The sequence below is a fragment of the Strigops habroptila genome, chromosome 2, assembly GCF_004027225.2.
Source record: "Strigops habroptila isolate Jane chromosome 2, bStrHab1.2.pri, whole genome shotgun sequence".
In the NCBI taxonomy this organism is placed as follows: domain Eukaryota; kingdom Metazoa; phylum Chordata; class Aves; order Psittaciformes; family Psittacidae; genus Strigops; species Strigops habroptila.
This window is the reverse complement of record NC_044278.2, coordinates 28,327,882-28,350,961: the sequence shown is the minus strand read 5'-3', so window position 1 is coordinate 28,350,961 and position 23,080 is coordinate 28,327,882. Positions and strand designations below refer to the sequence as shown.

Sequence of the window (23,080 nt, the reverse complement as noted above, 5' to 3'; positions counted from 1 at the left end):
CAGGTCAGTTTTTGGGGCACACTGTGAGGATCCTTGCACAGCTTTGTGACCTCTAAGGTGAATAGTTCTGAGGTTATGCCATAGCAGTTGTTGTGAGCAAATCATAGAAGTGATGTAGGGAGAGACACAAGGGTAAAGTTCCACTGCCTGTAGCAACTAAATTCTGTATTTTGGTCTCCAGTTTATCCATCCTCTTTACTTCCTGTACGACACAGCGAATAGAAGAGATTTTGTATTCCATTGCACCAGTGATGGCTTGTGCAAGGGGCAGGTGTTACTCACCACTCTGAGGGCTGGATTCCAGCCTTAGTTTGGCCAAACATAATCGTAGTTTTGGGGGATCTCATGGTGTGAAAATTTGTGGGTTGCCAGCTTACCTCACAGTGGTGGTTTGAAGCCCTAAATGATTAATGTTCCTATGATCTCAGGACGATATACCAAAATAAAGTTGATCGTATTGCTTTCAAACCTTAGGTATTGTCACTGAAAAGGGCCTCCGAGAGGAGGTCCCTCCTGTGCTGCAGCACCATATACTGAAAGTGGCTTTGGAACTTCCTGCAAATAAATTTGCCTGGTTCAGAGTACAGGTAAGAGACTTCAAAGCAGGTTTATATTTCTTTGCCATGTTGTCCTCAAATCTTTACATCTGACACTGCCTAGTTTTAAACTAGTCCCAGACCAGTTGCTTTAGGAGGTGACCCTTTTGTAAAACTAAGACTGTAAGTCGTAGTACAGTGAAGAATCCTTTCTGAGATTAAAAGTTTTTCTACAAGGACAGAAATTTTTGCCTCCCTGACGAGGGCTGGACAAGGTTCCTTCAGCTGTTCTTGTCTTTGGATAGGGGCATGAGTGAGAATTTGCTGGTTTCCACTTGTTTGGAAAACCTGAGATTTCACTCTAAGGAAATGAGCTGCTGAGAGGAGCCATCCCACCCATTCCTAGGGGAGATTCTGACATTTGTTAAGGCTGTCCCTCCTCTCCATAATTACTGGAAACGTTCAGGGTCCCTGCTCTCTTCTGTACTGCAACCTTGTAAAATAAGAATGCTGTAGAGGGCCTGGTTTTTATGTCTGGAGAAAGGAGTGAGCCTAGCTCAGGGGGGAAACAGAGACCCCCATGGGTCGTGTGACTGTGACTCTGCCTTTTAGGATATTTTTTGTCCCCTCCAGTTCGCCATAAAGGAAGAGTGAGGAGAATTAAGAACAAGCAAAGGAAAACCTGGAAATGGGCAAAGAAGCTACAGTATTTTCTTGTGGCTTTGCCCTTTGAGTATAGAGAGGTTTTAACTGAAAAGAGAAAAGCCAAATCTGGCAATATTACAGAGGGTTATGGTTGTTAGGCATCAAATGCAAGTCAGCAAGAAAAGCGGAGTAGATGGCAGAAGGATTGTCACTTGATGTTCAGGTAGTGTTCAGCATTCCTGTGACTTGCATTGTTTTCCTTTTCTTTCGGGATCAGGCTTTTAAATTATTACATTTCTTGTTCAGACAGTACTTGTAGGAAATCTGAATTCCTGGAGATAACAGAAGTAGAAGCAGAATGGATGATAGGGGAGGAAGGTGGCTTTATCTTGGGCTCTTGTATTTCAGGCCGTCGTATTAGTTGGTGTTTCTGTTACTGCTCTCTTCTTCCACTTTCCAAAAAACAATTATGCCGATTTTTGTGGCTCACTGAATGCAAAGTAGTATAAATGATCCCATTCATTTCTGGCCTAGGTATATTTGGGCAGGACTATAAAATAATATATTGCATACCTGCTCCAGTGCAACATAATCCTGTACAGCGTTGCTGTGCCAGGGAAATTTTAATATATTTTTCTTTTAGGATGTCTCTGAGGCAGAGAAGGTATCTGGTGAAAAATCAGTATTCTATTTACTGATGAAAATGTTTGTTACAAGTAACCATTCTCATCTGAAAATTTCAACCAAAAAACTGATCATCAAGGTAAGTGTTTGATCTGCAATAACACTATATCCCATTGGTCTGAAATTTCAGAATTGTACATTTTTTTGTTAAAGCACATACCTTTATTCCATGTAGTTGTGTGGCCAATAGAGTCGTCTTTGGATGACTGTCCTTGGAATTTGCTGTCAAATAACTACCTGTTAAATAATTATTGTATGAAAGTAAATGCTGTCAACTGAACTTGCTGCAACAGTTGACAGAATAGTAAAGACAATGTCTTTAATGTTCCCCCCCCAGCTGAATTAATTCCGATACTGTAATAAATCAATATAGTTTGTGCCTGCAAAGGTCTTGACATGGATCAAGAAGAGATTCTTCTTTAATTTTTTTATCTTCTAAGCCCTGAACGGGGCTCTTTGAGTACTGTTCCATACTAATAGTGGCATACAAGTTTGTATGCAGCTTTATGCATTTAATTTCTGTGTTTAGCTTCAATCACAGGGTGCAGTTGTAATGTTCAAGCCACTAAACCTAAAGTTAGAGTGATTGAAGTAGGTTTTAGTTGCCCTTGAACCCTGCATGGGGTTAACGTCAGGCTAACTTTGTCTTACAGTAACTAATATCTCAATCAAAAGCTACCCAGTACAGTTTTTCTAGTGTATTTAGATTCTTTTGCTGAGTGGAGATGTGGGCTGCCTGACTCATTCTTGTTTCCTCTTTTAGATTCAGTTCATTTCATTTTCTCTGAAGAGAACACAGGAGCAGTGAAGTTAGGGCAGTTATGTCAGCAGAAAGGCTGCTAAGAATAGATGTTAATGAGTGTGTTTTGCTTATTTTTCAACACACTGCTATATAATCGGAAGGCATGTTTTTGGATTTCACATTCTGTTCCTGCCTGCTTTCGTGAGAGCTGCAAGTGTATTTTTACTTTGAGACTGCCAAAAATAGTTAATTATTTAAAAATGAATCCTTTTTTTCCCCCCCCCCCCTTTCTTTAAATGAATTATCCTGTCAGATTCTTGTAAGCAGCAGTGTTATTTTTGTAGCTGCTGGTGGTGTACACAGAGTAAATGTAGAGCAAATGAGCTGTGATAGCTTCCTTTTTTTGTGTGCGTATGCATAGAAACAAAGGCACAGATTCATCCCACATAACTACAGTCATTTAGCGTAGGTGCTAGAGTTAGGAAGCTGGTGAAGGTTTCTGCTCTTGTTGAGAGGGAGGGTCAGACAGTTCTACCGTCATGCAGTTCAAGTCGCCTGTCATCTGGATTGTCCTTCAGACAGTTTCTCCTCCTTCCTCTCCCTCCTCCTCCTCCTTTTTCATTTTACAGATAGAGCATAGGGTCACCAAGTTCCTAATTTAGGCACCTGAGATAAGGGGCTGAGTTTAGAGTACATGAAAGTGGGCAAAAATGTCTAAATATGTTAATGACTGATACTTGATTGTGGTAAAATTGTGTCTACCTCACCACCCGCAGCATCTGTGAGTATGCCTACACTTTTCTCTGGACTTCGCTGTGGTCATGACTCACTGTCCATTTGTTTGACAGTTTACCCATCTGCTCAACTCTTCTAAGGGCAAGTAGCCCAATTTAGATTTAAATTAGCAATGGTTTTCCTTTATATTACATCAGTAGTTTTCAAAAGCCCCCCTACAATGCTCCTCTTAAGGGTATGTTGCCTTTTTTTTAATTGCTGTAACGGTATAAAGAGGTACAACCCTCAAAGCATTACAACTTACTCCCCTGATATAAAAGTAAGATTTACTAAGGTGGGGGGAATGAATGCTCTGTGTCCAGGCAACTTTGACCTCAGCAGGGTTTTTGCTGACAACACAAGGACTTCACAGAATCACAGAAGGGTTGGATTGGAAGGGATTTTAAAGCGCATCTAATTCCAACCCCCCTGCCATGGGCAGGGACACCTTCCACTAGACGAGGTTGCTCAAAGCTCTGTCAAACCTGGCCTTGAACACTGTCAGGGATGGGGTAGCCACAGCTTCTCTGGGCAGCCCGTTCTATGATTCTAAGATGGGCTGGCCCTGGCTGTGGCTCTATGCTGCAGCTTCCTCTCTTCTTCTGTGTCCCTGTATGATAGGCCTTGAGGAGTGAAGCAGCAGAGGGGCTGCTGCAGTGAGCAGCATTGCAGGTAGCGCAATGGCTTCGAGGTCTGGTACATACTGCCCCGGCATGTGCTTGATTCCTGTGTCTCAAGTGCTTGTAGAAGTCTTGTATTCCAAATGCATGGAATGCACGTTCGTGTGAGATCCCTGTGTGCTCGCTGCTGAGTCCAGTGAATAGGTGTTTGCAGCATACTTGAATGGAATACATATGGGATCCATCCCATACACATGGTCAGTGTGAGGGCAAGAACTAAGAGGAGTTGTGCTGAATTCGTGCAGCAGACAGCAGGTGAGAGGAAGAGAGGCTCCGAGAAGACAGGAACAGAAAGAAGTTGCTCTCATCTGGTTTTCCCAGTTGTGGGAGAGTAAGGCGTGTTTTGCCTCTTGCTTTGGTCATTTGTAATGCCCTCCTTTCTCTGCCGCAGAACTGCTTCTTGCCCTGTTCTTACAGTGCCTCTGCATGTGTGGCAGAGCTCAGTGGGTTTCATTCATCAGCTGTAACAGAGTCGTGCCTCAACTCTGATTGATGTTGCTGAGAGAGCAGTAAGAAAACAGCCATGACAAAGACACTAGGCCTTGGTCCTTGTCACAGTGAGGCTGGTTGATACAGCCTTGGGAGATTTTGTTTTAAAAAATGCATTGGTTTTTACCCTTTGTGATGCAGTTTGAGTGGTCCTAGTGAGCGGGAATAAGGCCTCTTGAGCTGAGGGGTGAGAAGAAAATGACAAGTATTTTTCATCAACCTGCTCTTCTATTTTTCTTTCCAAGAAGAAGAAGACATGAAGTTGCTATGCTAAAAGATCTGTGCTTTTTATGGCTTTTGTATTTTAGTGGTTTTGGGTCTTTTATCCCTCTTTTGGCTTTCTGGACAGGTTTTACGTGACAGCGGGGTGTTTGAGTACACGTGGAAGGAACTTTCAGTTTGGCTGGAACACTTGGATAATACAAGAGAAGACAAAAAGGAAGCAGTGATTCAATTTTTGGAAAGGGTAAGAACTGTTCAAATTAGCTGGATAAACAATGCCAAGAATAGAATTAATGGAAACTAATTATTTTGTTGCTATTGTTGAGAAACCTGTCAAAGATCAGTAAACAAATTCTGAGAAAAGCAATGTTTGCAATTCTTTATACAGAGCTGACATCTCTCTGGTGTTGGGTGGGAGGACAGTGAAATGATTTGTAGGAAAATTAAATCCAGAAATATAATTTGTTATTACAGCATTGTTGATAAAAGGGTAGCGTAGATGCCTGGCAATAATTATCAGACCTGCCAAAATTATCAGACCTAAGTAGACGATTATCTTTTACAAGAAAAGTTGGCATTTCCCATTTACTTTTCAGGATGCCCAGTGCTTCCTTTTCATTGGAGTTTCCTCAGGGACTCAGTATGTGGTAGTACTTTGGGTACAAAATTGCAGTGGACATTTCTTTGTGCATCAGACCCAGTGTCACATATACAGCAGTAACCACAGGCAGATTCCTGCAGAACTATATAGAAGTTGTCCTCCTAAAACTTTCCCAGCTTCCAAACACTTTTAGCACATGGTCTTTCTTAACAAGATGTGGTTCCTGTAGACATAATAATGTACTTATGTTTCTTTCTCAACCTTTGTTAACAGATCCTGTTGAAACTGGTGACCAACCCCTATCCGTATACAGATAAAGCAGCAGACCTTGTTCAGGAAGCCAGTATGCTCCAAGTTAATATGCTCAAACAAGATTCTGATAATGTCAGCATCCCCATCTCTCACATTGATGGTATGTGTCAATTCCCTTAACAGCAGAGAATTCCAAGATTTTGTGCTAAATTTTCTAGCCCTGATCTGCAAACTGATAACTGAAATCCTGCTGAAGTAAGGACCTACAGGGTTGATCCCTCCAGTTGTATTTAGTATCAGAAGTAGAAGTCTGAATTGCAGAGTTATTGTTTCATCCCCAAAAGTAATTGCTGAGCAGTTACACCATTTGAACAGTATTTTAAATCTCTCTTCAGGCTCCTGCAGCAGCGTTTTCTGACTAAAATGAAAGCAATTAAAATTCCTTTCTCTGGGGCTGCTCATATCTGTTCATCCAGGAGGGAAGGGCTGGGGTGCCCAGAGAACTTTTTTGCTCCCAGGCACCCAGCTAGATTTTTGCTGCTTCTGCTTTCTCTAGTCACAGCATTACTGCAGACGGATTCAAAATTATGCAGATGTGGACACTTGGACAACTTACCATGCACTAACTTACCATAGCTCTTCTGCTGTAACAGTCCATGTGTAGGATTTTACAGTACATAAATGTAAGATAATTGAGGCAGTTTAAGTACCAGATGGATGAATTCGCTTGAGTTGATTGTGTTGCAGAGGTATAATGCCAGCCACAGAATATATTGCATCTTCTTCATATGTTAAAGATGTCTGACTCTTTCATGACCAAGATTTGGTTTCCTGGCCATGTAGAGCTGAGAAGCTCTTCAAGGACTGCTCAGGATGTTCTTTTAATAGGGAAGTGGCTGCTTCCTTCTTACTTTCCCGTACACATTTCCTGTCACTGTTATGCTCTGATAGTCCTTACCTAATGCCATCATGATAGCAGTAGGTGATGCACCTTTTTCCTTCCCTTACTTCTGTCAGCTGGACAGCAGTGTTGAAAGGCAAAAAGTAAAGTTAAGCACACAGTAAGAGACTGATTTTTACAATTGCATTTACCATTGCATTGCTAGACAAATGTGTCTCTTATCCTTTTTTCTGCTTTGGGAATTCAGAAGTTGCCTTGTATTCCATTAGTGTTGGATTCTACCTCTGTTGTCTTCTAGTTAGTCTAAATCCTCTGCTTACATTTTTTTTTAATTCACTTAATAGATGTCCTGGATATGGTGGATGTCCTAATTGAGGGCAGTGATGACTTAGATGAAGAAATTGGATTCACTTTAAATGAAGACATGATTATCCAAACATTTCCATTCAGTGCCGTTGTCCCTGCTGCATTAGAAGCCAGGAATATGTTGTTGCTTCAGACTGAAAATGGAACAGGTACAGACTTTTTTGTTTCTATGTATTGTCTATGATTGTGGAGTGGAAGTGGGATCATTTTTACCCAATGAGCTCCTCAAGACATTTTATCTTCATTGCAAACAGAAAGAGGAGCAGATCAATGGTGCTCCCTGCTCAAGAAAAGCATTAAAACTTATGAGGTGCTTCTATCCTTTTTTCCCTGACCCTAAAGAAGCTTGCTCTTGGTTTCTTGAGTAGGAAAAATCAATGGAAATGCAGGCATTCTGTAAACTGTCATTTGACTCTAAGGAGCCCCTGCTGTGGGAAAACAAACTTCCCCAGGTTAGGAAAAGAGAGCCCACCTTTTGCCTGTGAGATGCAGGGAAGTGGAGGAGGCAAATGACCCCCAACTCTGAGCATAGTATAGAGGGGACTGAGGAGCAATGCAGACACTGTCCCTGCATTGACAATCTTGGCCTGGAAACAGCTGTGCTTTAATAACAGAGTATTTTAAGCACAGAGTATGCAGACCACAGGAGGAAGGTGGTTTCAATGGCTGTAGGCAGCTCTTCCACTGCGACCAGTCAGTAGGGGAGAGAGGACTGGATTGCTGAATAAAAGGATGCTTTTTTCCACAGAAAATTTCTTCAGAGATGGAGCTTCAGGGGTGAACGTTGCAAAGTTCTACCACCTCCTTGAGAAAAGGATTGGTGGAGTAAGGAGTCACAGGGCAGCAATTGGCTTCAGCAGGATTTGCCAGCCCCACAGCACCTCACTAAGTCCTGTGTATATTTGGCTGTTATGTAGCACATGGGGTGGAACTGAAAGTCCCAGTTCTGGAAGAAAATCCTCCATATTTAGCCAGTGTGTGTTAAACCTGACGGTTTCCCTCTCCACCCCCGGCCCCAGTACAAGTCAGTTCTCTTAGGTGCTGCTTGCCTGGGGTCCTTACCCATCAAAATACAGACAAGTTCAGCACAACACAGCAGGGGTGGAGTTAGTTTTATGCTTGTCTGGAAGGAAACAGGCCAACCTGAGCAATTATCTTGAAGTGGTTATTATTTACTTCAACAAGGAGTACTGTATGGGGGATTTTTCCAGATACCTCAGAGGGTTAGAAACACTTGTCTAGCTTGTCACAAACACCTTTTAATCCTATTCAGTACTTTTCTAAATGGTGCTATTTGGCCTGTTGCCCAGGCCTTAAGGAAAGAGGGTTGCCCTAATGTCCATGCTCATGCAGATTACTTCTGTCAAGAGAAGTTTAATTTTTTATTTTGTTTTTCTAGGAGCACACATCGTAGAGTATCTTGTTGCTGTTTTCACTGACCTCCTGCACTCTCAGAGAGAACCCCTTGCCCTCTGCTTGATGTTCCAGCTCTATGATAAAGATCTGCAGTCCCTGAAAGTTTCTAAGTATCCTCAGCTCTACCGATTTAACCAGTACTATAAGCTCTGGATACCCCAGCACTCTCAGGAACCTGTGGTATGGAATACCTGAAGTCATTTGAATGCTTGAGCCAGTATTGCTATAAAACCTCACAGTGTATAGAGGTTACGTTTCCATCAGAAAGTGCATTTACATTAAGCTAATTCTGTATTGCTTCTTGATCACACTGGGACACAAATTTGCTCAGTGGCTTTTCTCTAACAACGCAAAAGGTCTTTGTTGTGGTTGGGAAGTGAAGCCAGGGCTTAAAGGATGTACCCAGTCACCCAAACTACAGCTTCTCATCAGGCACAGTGTAGCATAATGTGTGGTGTGGCCTGAGGAGCCAGTTTATGGTCACTGGAGTGCACCCAGGTGTGGGTTGGGAATTAATGGACCATCTGTGCTAGGTGCTGATATGTATTTATGTTAACCCAGCAGTGACCATGTGCGGATTCCCCATGGGACGCTTTTGAATAGCTCTGTGATAGCAGGACTGTACACGTGTGCTCCTGAAACTTCAGTCCCAGTTTCAGTGCAGAACTCATTTCAAAACAAAGGGAGCTGAAGAAACTTTTGATTCATTTTCATTTTTATTTTTCTCTTACTTTCCATTTTGAACAGTTTAAAAAACCCAAAGAAGTATGCAAAGAACCTGCTGTGTCCCTGGATTCTGTATTTACAACTTTGCTAAAGAAAGCCTATGAGAGAGGAAGCAATACCTTACTGGAAGACGATATCCAGACAAAACTGAGAGACTTGGCTTCCCAGCTCCCACCTGAACAGCTTTTGTTAGGAGTAAAGCATGTGTTGCTATACCTGAAATCTGCAGTGGAGAACTTTGGCAGCGTAAGAGCAATATTGTGATGATATTGGGGTTCACTTGTTTTAATACAGAAAGTACAGATTACTTGGCTGTTAAAACTTAAGGATGCAGTTCTGTAGCTTTTTTGTGTACTCAGCCGTCACTGAGCCTGTAGAGCACCAGACAAACTTGTATCTAATTTGTAAACAAATATCTGTCCTTCTAATTTTTGAGGAATTTTGGATTTGCTTTGCATGGGTTACCTTACTGATCTGTGCATAGTGCAAATATACTCCAGGTTTAATGCAGCTCCTGAGCTTCCATAAGAAGCCTTTTCAGAGGGTGAAACTCATGGTTTGTGTTACAGCATAAGCCAAAGTATAGATGAAAATCTGTAAATATTTATTTGGCAACCTGAGACTTTTCTGAGAATCAGGTTTCTACAGAGCGGAATGATTCCTTCCCCCAGAAAAGGCTGTAACCTAGGAAGTTCTTAGTTGGTTTCTGTTCGTGTTGGATAATTATCCTTCTGTTCCCATCCTTCTCTTTTCTCAATTTCTGAGGTGTCTGTATTTTCACAGCTTAGTAAAACTTTTGGTCCTCGCCTTATTGACCTCTATGTGGACCTGCTGAACAGCTGCTTGTGCCGGGGAAATCAGATAGAGTTGAGTAATCGGCAGAAGCGAGAAGAGCGTCAGACTGAATCAGATCTCTTTGTGGATGAGGAATCTCTGATTACAGAGGAGTCTTCAAATGACAAGGTACCAAATCCCTTGATGCACAGGCCGGAAGCTCACCTGTCAGTAAACTTTGATTTGATTTATTCTTTAGGGAAATAGTCCTAAGTTTTGCTGAACCATTAATTAAAGCAAATGATCTTAAACGTGAGCAATTTTGAGTACAGATTAAGTTGCTATATTTTCACCAATCATCAAAACATGGAATTGGCTAAACATGACAGAGAACAGGGGATGTAGCAGGGATCAGGCTTCATGAGTGCTGTGACTTGATAATAGTCATGGGGATTTCTAGGATTTCAGTTAGGATTAAAGTGTGTCTGTCACACGCTTGCTATGTAATGTCTTGAATTGGACTTTACTGCTTTGTAGAAGCATTACTACAGCTTTTGCCAGGTCCTTGGAAGGGCAGAGAGTGAACAGAATATCATACACTGTGTATTTCACAGAGTTTTATTGAATGGAAACAGGTTGATGCAGAGAGATGCTGTTAAGGTCTAGGAGGAGGACTTCAGAACTTTGAGCATGTGGTCCAGCAGTTACAACACTACTGTGCCTGGAGGCTGGACCAAGCTGCATCATCCATAGACTCACCATCTCCTGACAGAGATGACTCACCTTTGCAGAAGAATTCTATTCCCCAAGCCCTGTGTAAGGCCTGGTTATGAAAATTGCGTACCTGGAGGAGTGAATTTTTGTCCCCCTTTCATGTGTTCTGTGGATTTGTGGAGATTAGAATAGAATTGTATTGACAAACTCCAGAACATAGACTTTTCTACTGGAAATGTGCTCAGACATGCGGAGAATGTTCAGTGGAGGCGTGTCTCCCACATCATAAATGTTGGAAGAATGGTATTTCTGTGCTTGTAATTTGTTAATATTTTTATCCTCCAACCAGCTGATAGACAATTTCATGTTCAGCAACCGTAATTAACAAGCTCTGGAAAATAGGCAAATGAATGATATTTTTAATTTATTTTTCCCCCTGAACTATAATTATCTATTCAGTGATACTGTTACAACCATTTGTTACAGACACTAGAAGATACACTCGTGTTGATTTTCAGACATCCTACACTGGAGAGTTGGTTCCTGGCTTTAGAACAACGTTCTCTTCCTCAATCCAGTTTAAACCCAGTCGCTGTGAAGCTCCTGTCAGCTCACCTCAATTCCGGTGTGCTCCAGCTATTGAAAACGGGTGCCTCGATCCTGCAGAGCATGGATCACAAACACGTGTTATCCAAGTATTTTGAAGCTATCACAAAAAGTGTCCTGAAAGAACTACAGGCAATGCGGAAAGACAGAAGCCAGGTCTGTGCCAAGAAGTCTCACCAGCTGGAGGCTCTGGAGGAGTTGCACATATACATGGCTGCAGCTCAACTGAAGGAGATCACTTTAACCATGCTGCAACTTCCTGAGATGAGCTTGACTACTCAGAAATCTGAAAAATCCCCTAGAAAAGGGAAACAATTGAGCTTCTATGGACAGATTTTGGTGCAGCTCCTCACAGAGAGCTACCAAAGGCAGCCCCAACAAGGAGAACTACTGTTATCCACAGAGCACATTAAAGCTTTGGGAATATTGATGTCAGTATCAGCCAGCAAAGATTTGGAGAAAGTTTTTCTTCATGTGCTCCATAGCGAGCCAGTCCTTGCACATGCAGTCAGTGTAGAGGTGCATGTTCACTGCCTTAACCAGAGGTCAGAAACTTCCCTTGCCATTGTGGGCATGCTGATAAAACACTGTAGGACTCACCTGCTGCAGTTTGAGATGTGGTGTCTGAGCAGTGCCACTGGAAAGTGCCTCAAGAAAAACATGGAGAGCTTTCTTCCACTCATTAATGTGTATTTGCAATGCAGAGACCAGTATGATTTCACTCGACCTTCCACAGGTAAAGCCACAACTGATCCCTGTTTGTGATTTGGGAGACCAGATTCCCAGTGTAGGCTCTACTGGCCTTGAAGTCTTGGATCCTCTGCACAATAAGTAGAGGTGATAAAATTTATGTGTCTAACTTCTAATGATTCTTTTACAGGTACCTCTGCAGCATGAAAGGTAAAGGAGTGTAGTGAAGATTGGCTGTTAGACTAAAGCAAACTACTCTTACAGTTGCTTTGTCCAGTTTTCTCTTTTGAAGCCCTTATTTAATACTTTGTGCATGTGAAAATCTGTCTTCATGCTCATCTTGGTTTAGTATGGGAGGTAGAAACCTTTTTCTCAGGCATAGATAGAACACTGTCTGGTGAGTGGAATGCCATAGCCATATGGTTTTGTAGAATGTAAGCTTTCACTTTTACAAGTGTAAGAATCCAAAACTTTCTTCTAAAATAAATCCCCGAATATAGCTTCCTACAGTAATGCCTTCCCAAGCTGGCAGTCCAAAACTTTCCAAATCAACAGCAGCATTAAATTGACAAGACTGTTACATTTTCTAGCAGCAAAATGATGCGTTAAGATTCAGCTTGACAGAACAGAATCATGTTGATTTCTTTTCTCTTATTGCACAGAAATGTAAATAGCAACAGAAACAAGTTGACTGTAGCTGTTGGTGGAGAAGGCTAGCTCTATCTAGAAGTTAAAGTAGGGAAAAGATCTTGTCAGCACACAGGAATGTAGAAGACGGTTAAAGAACTAAGCCTTTCTCTAGCACCTAGTGCACACCAGTGGTTTCATGCTTGAACACTAGAAGGGCAAGCTGCTGTCTGTCTGACTTGATTTATAAGCTCTCTGTTAGCTGTCTGAAGATGTGAGAGAAAATTTCCTTTGAGGCCATGGTCAGAGAATTGGTAAAGTTTCATCCTTCCTGACATGCAAGGACATGGCTTCTTATCAGGAAGGTCTGCTCTGGTTGCCCATGTCAGCTGTGTAGCAAGTGGTTGTCTAGTACATAGGCTGAATACTTCCTAGTAGTGCTATGGAGTAATTCAGAGTGCACTTTGCTGTAGCAGATTAAGCGCTACTGCAGTATCATTTCCGAGGAACTAAGTAATCTGGGCTTATTGGAAACATGATTTAGGATTTTTGTAGTTTTAAGCCTGTTGTTGCTTAACACACTTAGATGGTGGAACTTGTGCCCCTGTTCTCTCCCAACAGTTGTCTCAGCTGTTACACCTGTCTTGAGGAAAGCTCTGTGGAAGGAGCTCTGCACTGTACTTCAAGACACAGAAGCATCGCATGAGACTACTGTGAAACTGCAAGTTCTTTCAAAGTTGTTGCCATCTTCAGGAAGCAAAGGGCTGAGAAACCTTATTGACCAGCTTCCTGCTTTTCTAGAGAAAGCAGAAAATAACAAGAGGTAGGCAAATCCAGCTGCCCTGTTTCAGGACTCAGTTTGTCCCATAAAGCATTGTGATAGATATGCATGAAGGCAATGTGAACTGTAATAGCATTCTCTCCTCAGAGAATCTGTCACTTTACACTTTGGCAGCAACACCAATACATTTTTAACAATACATATATTTAACATATATTTAACATACATATATTTTATTTATTTTACCTATATTTAACATAACATATATTTAGCAATGCATATATTGTTAAAAATATACAAAAAGCACGTCACAACCTTAAAAAATAAATACCTTTTTGCAGTTGGACAGTGGCAGATGCCATATCTAGAGTGCTTGAAAACTCTGAAGAGCTGCATTCCTGGAGGAGACGACTGTTATCAGCCTGCATGAAGGGGTTAATTGTCATGTACAACAGCAGTAAAGACGAAAGCCAGCAAGAGATTGAGAGGCCCATGCTGCTGAGGCTAGAAGAATTATTGGTGAGGCTTCTTTCTATCTGCATTGGCAGAATGTGACTGCATACATGCGTTGTGCTCTTGTATCTTGGGTAAATATAGATTGAACTTTGTTTTCTATTTTATAAATTATGGCTTCTATGGGCTTTTAATAGCTGTTGCAGAGTTAACTTAGCCCTGCTAATCCTTGATAAGAAGCAGTTTTGAGTTGTTGTTGATGGCTTTCTACTAATAGTCCCCTTTGAAATTCAAAGTTTGGGGTATTCAGGAGTTAAAAATCAAAGATTGCCTATGGATGTTTTTATTTAACCAAACAAAAAAACCCCAAAGTGATAGAGGCACTTCTGACAAGATCCACCTGCCATGCCCTCTGAAGTCTGTGACAGAAATCCAGTTGATCATAGATAGAAATCCAGACTTTGATCATGAAGAACACTACTTGATCATTCCCTCTGTACTACTGGGTTTTTTGTAGTCCAGTAAGGTAGGCAGATCTGTGTAAGATATAAAAATGAAGATCCCTGCAGGCAGCAAATGCCTTTGACCTCTTTCTGGCTTCTGGTGAGACTCCCTTTCAGGACATGACTGATTGTGCAGGACAAGTCTTGCAGGACTTGAGGGGCCACCTTTTAGTATTCACCCTAATAGTGTTCACAGGTCTGATGAGGTTATGACCTACTGTTATTGGGCCTGTTGGCATGTGCAGCTGTCAGCCTTAAAAATGATTATCGAATATTATGGTTTATAGCATTTCAGGGATGGTCAGTTTTTGTAAAGAACATGTACATCCAGCCACCCTTGTTTGCCACGTGCAAAGGTTGGTTAGCTTAAACACGTTGTAGGAACACAAAAACCTAATACCTGAGTCTCCTGCTGTGTCTTGCTGACTTTTTATTCCTTTCACACTTCACGAGCGTGAAGAGTTTCAAGATTCTGGGGTTTTGGTACCTACAGACCAGCTTGGTTTTTAGTTGCATACAGTCCATATACTCCCCTGCTCCCAGGACTGACAAAACAACGCTTGCAGTTTCATTTGAATTGGGGGTAAGATTATTGTATCTAAGAGCTTTCTTTCCTGTTATCCTTTGATTATTCCACCTGAATGTTTGGCTTGCATGTAGTTAGTATGTCTGTTGAACGCGAATTGCTGATCTTAATGATCTGTGGAAGCTCTGTGTATTAGATGTAAACAGTCTGTTTTTACTTCCTACACTCACAGCACTTAGTTGAAGAAGTGGACCCAGATGACTGGTACAGCCTAGTGAAGACAGGACTCAAGTAAGTAATTTTGAGGTGCACCAGAGGTGCTGTAGGTACAGGTCTGTTCACTTGGCCTTGTCCTGCGTTATACTGGAAACACCCTATCTCTCTTAAATTCAGTCATATTTGAAGATACGTTGTTTCATAGGATGCAGTTTGTGTTGCATCCACTGGCTTCATTGGAGCCTGAACCAGCACAACTGCAGGCAGATCTGGATTTTGTGCTCCAGTGAGCTTTACCAGCATAGCTAACTGGATAGCTGGACTAGCTTCTTTTCAACTGGCATAAAAAAGCTTTATGCTCATACGAAGAAGAAACTTATTTTCTTTCTAGTTAATATACTTATTAAATACAATTAATATGAAAACAGAATCAGATCGTTCACTTTTAAATGTAAACCATTTAATAAAAGGAATAAAAAATACTATAGGATAATCTTATCTTCTGTGGAGGCAGAAGTATTAATATGAAGGGTTGCTGTCTGAAGGGTTAGTAGGCAAAATTCTAATCCTTATGAAGATCAGTGCAGCTACAAGTGTGACTCTGTGTATCAACACAGTCCTTTCTACAGCGTATCAACAACTCCTTTATTTTTTATGATTGGATACCAGTATAGCTTAAAAAGAATTAAAATAGCTCAGGGAGATGTGATGCACAAGTTTACATTGTTTTAAATTTGCTTTTATTTTACTAAGTTTGCTTTCTTTGCAAAGTTCTCATTTCTTAAACAGATTTTTTTTCAAGCAGGTTTCTGACTTTTCTGTGATCCTTGCTTCTAAAGGTACCGCTACAGAGATGAAGCATTTTTGAAAGTCCTGAACATTGCTATTCAGTTATTATACAAGAAAGAATCCTCACTTAGTCAGAGCTTAGTCAAGCTCTCCAAACTTCACATGATGGTCACGCAGCACTCTCTATTTTTGTCAACCATACTGAGGTCAAGAGAAGAAGATGGCACGAACATCCAGACAAGAGGTAGTTTTTATCTTCTTCTTCCCTTTAACTATATTTAGTTATCTTGTCTTTCTCACATTCTATTCTATCCATCCAGTAACCTATCCACCTACGTATACTTGCAGAGCTATTAAACAATTCCAGAATATTAGCATTTGGTTTTAAGTTCTACCTCTGCTTGGATCTGAATGTTGCATTCATTTTGTCACCGCTTATGGTTTTAAATGCTTATGTTTCTAAAACTACTGGAAAGATGGGTTTGGGGTTGGTTTGTTTTGGTTTTTTATAACCCTGTTGAAATCTTGAATTGATTCTTTTGTTTCCTGTGAGGCTGTTAGTCTACGATCACTGAAGTGCGTATAGGTTCTATTAGAAATGTGTGCGACATTTAAACCTATTTTAAAATAGGTTGATGCGGAAGATTTTAAGTTGATTTTGCAAGTTGTATCAAAAATGTTAATTTAATTGATATGTACTTTATATTGCAAACTGTCATGAGGAATATCCTTCCATTAATAATATACATTGGGTGCTAATTCATGGGTAAGATTGGCTTTGTTTCTTTGTCTGTGCTAACTGAAATATAACCTGACCTTGAACCAGTTATTTAATCTACACACACCTCAGCTTCTTCCCACTGAAGAGGGTTTTGAGATTCAGTGATTGAAGGAGCCATAGAAGAAAAGGGGAGAATGATAACAAATTTTGTGTATATTGGTGAGCAACATGTAAACAAACTTCAAAGTTTGTATCACCTGAAAAGAGCAAAAAGCTCTTGTGAAGTCACAAATTTAGTGAAATTTAAAATAAGTAATAGATTTTGTTGTTTACTGTATGTGTTCTACCTTTTAAATGTATTCCTGTAGAGCAGCAAGATGGATTTTTTTGAGGCTACTAACCTCGGTAATTCAGAAGCCTGGTGTCAGGAGTGCATTCATTCAGGCTGTTGTCTTTATGATCTGTTTTGTCTTGACATACATTTTATATTCCTGTAGATACTAAGGGGAAAGCCTGTGCCTTTTCAGTTACTGGGAGTAAAGAAATCTGGATTCAGGTCTTGAATCTGCCACAGATGCCCTATTTGACTTTGAGTAACCTGATCACTTATTTGATCTGTCTCTCATCTATTTAGAGAAAGTATATGTGTGGGGGTATTTATATATGCACTGCCTAACTGAGAGAGCAAAAAAGCTAAATCTGTGTGTTTATTTCAGAGGCCTTGGTGGATATACTGCTGACAGTTGTAAAACTCAGCCCTTCTCTCTGTGAGAGCAGTCACCTTGCAGTGTTGCTGGGTTCCTATGGGGCTACTCTGAGCACTGTAGGTAAGCGTGTTAGCCTGGGAAAGGTACTTCCTACTAGATCTGATTTTCATCTTCATAGAAGACTGATTTGGGGTTTCGTCTTGGTTTTCAGATCAGAAGGTACTTCTACTGCTTCAGTTATATGAGAAGAATAAACAAAGTCTCATAAATTCCAGGTAAGCTGACCACCTTCCTTTGTTTGACTAACTACATGCAAATAAGCAGTCTCACAACTGGCATTTTTCCAACGTCTTATTTTTGACTGAGATAAACAGTGAGCAAGGTCAAACCTAGAGATGAATGTTGCTCTTGGGAACATTTTTCATATGTATTTCCTATCTTTAACATAATTCTCGTGCGTCGCCCAAACTTTTGAGTGTCTGTGGGTTGGGTGAGGGGCTGTCTCATTTCAGTAGTCCCTCACTCTCCACTATAGGGATTTCTTCACCGATGAAGGCCAAAGCTCAAGTTGCTAGTGTAGGACTCCTTCCCATTCCCTGTTCTCTTGCTACAGGATTCACCACTCAGCACAGCCCTTGCCCTTTTCAATGATCTTGCCCCTGTATGCATGGTATTCAGCTTTCCTGGAGAGTAGAGGAATATGCCAGCAGAGGAGGGATGTATAATCTCTTGCATTAACACATATATTATTAGTTTTGAGGTACTAACATGGTATCATAGCATCGCTTAAGTTGGAAGAGACTTTTAAGATCATTGAGTCCAACCACAAACCAAACACTGTGAAATCCATCACTAAACCATATCCTAAGCACTACATCTGCGTGTCTTCTAAATGCCTCCAGGGATGGTGATCAGTGCCTTCCTTGTCTTTCACCAGTTTGGACTGTAGCTGTCCTTATAATGCAACCTTGCAATACATCTACATGCTTCATAAGAGAGAACTATGTATTTTATAAAATAATCGGTTTACTGTGCCCAAGCAGTCCACAGTAAAGTCTGTTGCTAAACAGTTCTTACATACAGTGATGGTTTTGGCCTGCCTTGCTCAAATGCACTTTTCTGGTTTTGAGGTGTGGGCATAAATATTAACAGCAGTGCAAGAATACTGTCTCAGGCAGTTGGAGCAGGACTGGACTCAGAATTAAGAACCTTCCTTAGCTTTTTCTGAGGATATAGATATCCTTGCAGCCTGTGAAGGGGGACAGGAAACGAAGGTTCTTGTTATCAGGGAACTGAATTGGCTTCCAGAAGCCAGGGCTCTGGCACTAACCACATCTTGCATAAATCTTCACCAAAAGTGTTTGCAAGTGGGAGGGTGTTACATGAGGGGGAGACTGATTTCAGAGGTAGTTAGGTCCCAAAACTTTTGTAGCCTTTTTAAAGGAGAAACAGTTTTATACTGTGCCCTTAAGTGAATTGGTAGCCAGACACTTAGTTAGACTTGATCCCAGCACTGAAGTGTTGAGTGAATATAGAGGACATTCAAGGTAAGTACTGTACAGGCAACCCAACAGAGCCCAACTTGTGTTGTGAATGGGAGCCTTCAGGTGCTGGGTGATAAGAAGCCTAACACCATGAGGTATGCTGCTGGCACTACCCACATAATAAACGACAGTATCAATAGCACTTTAAGCACAATGGCAAAGTAAGTGGGAACAACTTGGAGAAGAGTAAGGATTTATGTTTTACTCAACTGCTGTGATGCTGGTTTGAAATATCAATTGTATTTGAGACAACCTTGACTGACCAGGTCTTGATCACTGTCTCTTCATGCAGCTGCTATCATACTTACCTGCATTTACAGCTTAAGAAAAACATTTTTAGTAAGAAAATAAGTTCTGACTTGGATTAACAAAGTAGGAAATAGTTAACAAGACAGCCTCAGACTGAATTTGAAAAGCTTTTGGATGGATGAGAAAGGTGTTACCAGGGAAACAAGTCCTAGTTTCAAATTCCTACAGAATAGTAAGCACGAGTGAAGGGAAGATTTAAATACTAATTTATATCCTCTGTAATTGCTTTTCGCTCAGTACTAGCAGTCTGTTGACTAATGCCTTTAACCATGACTACTTTTAACCATGTTTAAGAATCCTGCTGTGGGGTCCAGCTGCTGTGGAGCATCACAAGACTTGCAAGAGTCTAGGGAAGTCACTGTGGCAGCAGCCAAGCATGGAGGAGATTCTGTGTCTGCTAGATCGAGAAAAGATGATGAAGACAATTCTGTCTTTCCCTCAGCATCGCCGCCTTCTGTCATCACAGGTGCTTTGGTTCAGTGCTGAATTATCCTTCTTTTGAAGGAGAAAGAAATGTAGAAAAGCCTTTCACTTCAGTAATTTCTTTCTACCATTCATGTAATACATTGCAATTTGCTTACATCAGGAGAGTAATTTAAATTCATAGGAGGGCTGGAATGAATTATTTAGGTGCACTTTTCAGATGAATGGCAATATATGAACCACATCTTGTTGTCAGGTGTGATTGTGCAGCATTGCCAAGATTGCCATGTATGTGAGACCAGAATTTGACTTTTAAACAGTCGTTAAATTTGACTGAGGATGCAGTGACAATGGGCTCTTCAGTCTTTCATAGTTTGCTAACATGCTTCTGTGCTTGTTTGTGCTACTCAGGGGGAGTAGTTTTGGAATGGTGATAGTGAAAGCCTGATTTAAACACAAGCACGTCTTATCCTGTGTTGCATTGTACATTGCAAGGTTTAGTATCTCCTGCTTCATAATGGAGTGGGGTGGTTGGGGAAGTTTGAAACCAAGCTGCACATCGGTAATGCTCCTTACAAATACTGGTTTGGATTTGGTTTCAGGAGATACAAGAGTCACTATATAGAGATGAAAGTGTCGAGAATCTTGGTGACTTCTATGATCCCTGTTTTCTACTTCAGCTGTTTAGTGAACTGACCAGACCAGGTAAAGTGAATGTTTCTCTTTGATATTTAGTGTCATTTTACTCTGCTGCGAGAGCTGCAGGACTCCATCTGTAGCTCTGTTAGTCTCAATCTAAGAGCTAATACTACAAAGCTCTTTGTAAACTCAAAACTCAAAGAAATGTGTTCCTGGCTTTGGAGAGAAGAAACATCATTTAACCATCTACTACATTGTATTGTAATTTTCAGAATGAATTAAAAGGGTGATAAGGTATAATTGGCATTAAAGTTTTAGTTGTTTTTTTTTTTTGAAGTACTTTTCCAAATAGTGCAATGTATGTAATGAGATTTGGCTGCTCACAAGTAGAGCAACTTAGCAGCAGACCGGCATTCCTGCTGAGCTGCTCATGTCCAGATGAATAGGTCCTCCCTTGTAGCTCTTTTAAATGTGGTGGGTTAACCCTGTGTAGAGGGACTGATCTTAAGATGAGGAGAGGTTTTTAAACTGGAACTGGAAATGGTTTGGAAGAGACAAAAAGTGGACAAAGATTTATGTTCTCTATCAAACAGCAATCTCTATTTATACCGCAAAATCCAGCACAATGTAATCATAAAATAGCATAAGAACAGTCAGTAGAGAATATTCCCCATTGGAAGGTTGTATTTTTTTTTTTATGGTGTCACAGCAATACAATGATCAAAAGATGTGTGTGAGGCATGGTACCTTCTGCTGCTCCAGGCAGCACCCCACCTGTAGCTGACAGGACTGCTCTGATCTGGGGCTGCTTTGTGGCTGAGTTTTTGGGGGTGGTAATCAGACCTTTCAGCTATGGTCTCAGCGAGAGCTGGGCAGAGGTAGGGCAGGTTGGAGAACGTGCCCTGCAGGGTTGGAGGAGTTCTCTGAGCGTAAACCAGAAGTCACAGTGAATCTCTGCAGGGGTATTGATTGTGAGGGACACCGTGACTGAATTGCCTGGAGATCTGGCCTGTTACAGGCTGTGGTTATAGTACAGGGAAACTTCAGCCAAATCATTTTCCATCAGACAAAGATGCATGGGGCCATTGTATGTCATGAATAGGCTTGTGCTCAGAATTGTTGGAACGTTTGATGAGATCTACATGGTGCTTGAAAACTGGTTGCTTGGCCTCACTTTCCTTGTTTGACATGACCCTGCTTTGCATGTGCATATCGCTGCTGTACTTCACAGGCACAGTCTATTTAAAGAGCTCTTAAAGATCAAAGGGAGACAAATATCATAAGGAATTTCCTAACCAGCTCCCTCCCTGTGTTGATTATGGTTAACCACTGTGTAGTTACAGCTGGATTTGGCTTTCCACAACAATAATATCAGAAGTAATTGGTAGGCTGGTAACTGTCATTCAGTGAAATCATAGTTATAGTCCTTCTTTGTTCACTTATGCCTTCACAATATGGTACCTCTTTAGTGTGCTCTTAGCCTATACTTAGCTATAGTTGTAAACAGCTCTGTATAATTTTGACAGCAGTAAAAAGGGCTGTCTTTTAGGCTACGGAGGAAAAAAGGTACCAGAACTGTTTCACCAATAGGAGGGATTTTAGACAATTCAGTTAATGCTAGGAGATTGATGAAGAGCATGGACAGACAGTGTCTTTTGAACCTGGGTGTAATAGTTGGAAAAAGCACTGTCATGCAGCCATCATCATCGGCCACCACCTTAATTGATGGGAGGGATTTGGTGGCTGTTGGTCAGCCTCAGCAGCACTACAGTCAGCCAGTGAGGACAACCACTTATTTCTGTGGCAGCTCTTGCACATCGTGTTCTTGCGGAGCTCTGGAGGCAGTGGCTCTCCCGACAGGCTGACTCTAAACCTGGAGAGGGGAAAAATAGTTCCTTTAACTGCTCTGTGCTGAGTGAGTGTCTGTGTCCTAAGTCGGGCATTTTTAAAGGGCCCAAGTGATTCATGAGTTCAAGTCCCATGGTGCTCCTAAACCATGTCAGCTGCTCTTGGAATTCCCAATTCCTCTTTATTTATTTGCTCTTTGTACTGGCTGCACAGTGCCCTGTGCACAGATGTTATATAACTGCTGGATTTATAAACACAGTCTTATTGCACAGTGTTTAATGCTTACTGAGTAAAAAGTAAGTCTGGAGTTGGGCAGATTGCAAGTTCTGTCTAACTTTAGCTCTGATAACCATCTTGTGGAAAGCTTTTCCATCATGGTTCTCAAGGTACTTTAAACAAACTGTATGTCAGACATAGAATTCACTTTTTTGTTTGTTTTTTTTAATACCTTGTTATTTTATGTTAGTTGTTGAACACACACTGCAAGGTCAGCTGGATGGAAAATATTTCCACTGCATGTTTCCAGTGAAAGAAAGTTTTCCAAATAAATCTTTCTGTGACCAGCATGAACTTTACTGCTGAAGTGAGGACTTTGGATTTCGCTCTGTGGTAGCACCCCATAAAACTACCCAGTTTGTGTCTAGTTGGTGTATGTTAGTAGCTGTCAAGAGGTGCAGTCTGAAGAAGAGCCAAGTGGTGGCTTGCAGTGAAGGGGCATACAACACATATTTGATCCTGTACTGAATAGAGGTTGTTGTATGGGCCAGGGCCGTATGACATGTCCATAAGTGATGGAGAGCCCTATGCAGACACATGAGTTTTCTTTGCATGTTCACTAGGGATTCTACAGAAAGCATCCATTTCCCAGTGCTTACCTTGCACTCTTGCATCTTGCATGAAGACTGGGAAGTGTGGAGTTTGCCACAGACAGAAGGTAGCAGAAGCCGTAGATTAGGCATCTCTCCGGGCTCTGTTTCTGCTGCCCTGTTGTTGCTGTTCCTCTCACCATTTTTACTGTGGCAGTCAGGTAAGTGGCCTTGCCCAGTGCCTGGAAGTAGAGGAAGGTAGAGCTATATCTGTGTGAGCTCTAGTGGTATGGGAGGAGATTTGTTAGCATCTAGTGATGCTAACAAATGAGGATCTTTTTGCTCACTAGGGGAATAACTGAGATGTTGT

The 23,080-nt window shown here is 41.3% G+C and overlaps 1 protein-coding gene across 1 annotated transcript in view; it reads left to right on the top strand.

Annotated features, from left to right (window-relative positions):
- Positions 1-23,080, top strand: part of URB1 (URB1 ribosome biogenesis homolog) — a 52,426-nt gene that overhangs the window by 18,296 nt on the left and 11,050 nt on the right. The window contains 17 exon segments of the mRNA XM_030476355.1: positions 475-587; positions 1,825-1,944; positions 4,900-5,016; positions 5,647-5,785; positions 6,871-7,041; positions 8,292-8,488; positions 9,056-9,280; positions 9,818-9,997; positions 11,009-11,864; positions 13,067-13,268; positions 13,568-13,745; positions 14,941-14,999; positions 15,764-15,957; positions 17,151-17,261; positions 17,353-17,416; positions 19,289-19,460; positions 20,020-20,122. Coding sequence (XP_030332215.1) covers positions 475-587; positions 1,825-1,944; positions 4,900-5,016; positions 5,647-5,785; positions 6,871-7,041; positions 8,292-8,488; positions 9,056-9,280; positions 9,818-9,997; positions 11,009-11,864; positions 13,067-13,268; positions 13,568-13,745; positions 14,941-14,999; positions 15,764-15,957; positions 17,151-17,261; positions 17,353-17,416; positions 19,289-19,460; positions 20,020-20,122 — 3,201 coding nt within the window.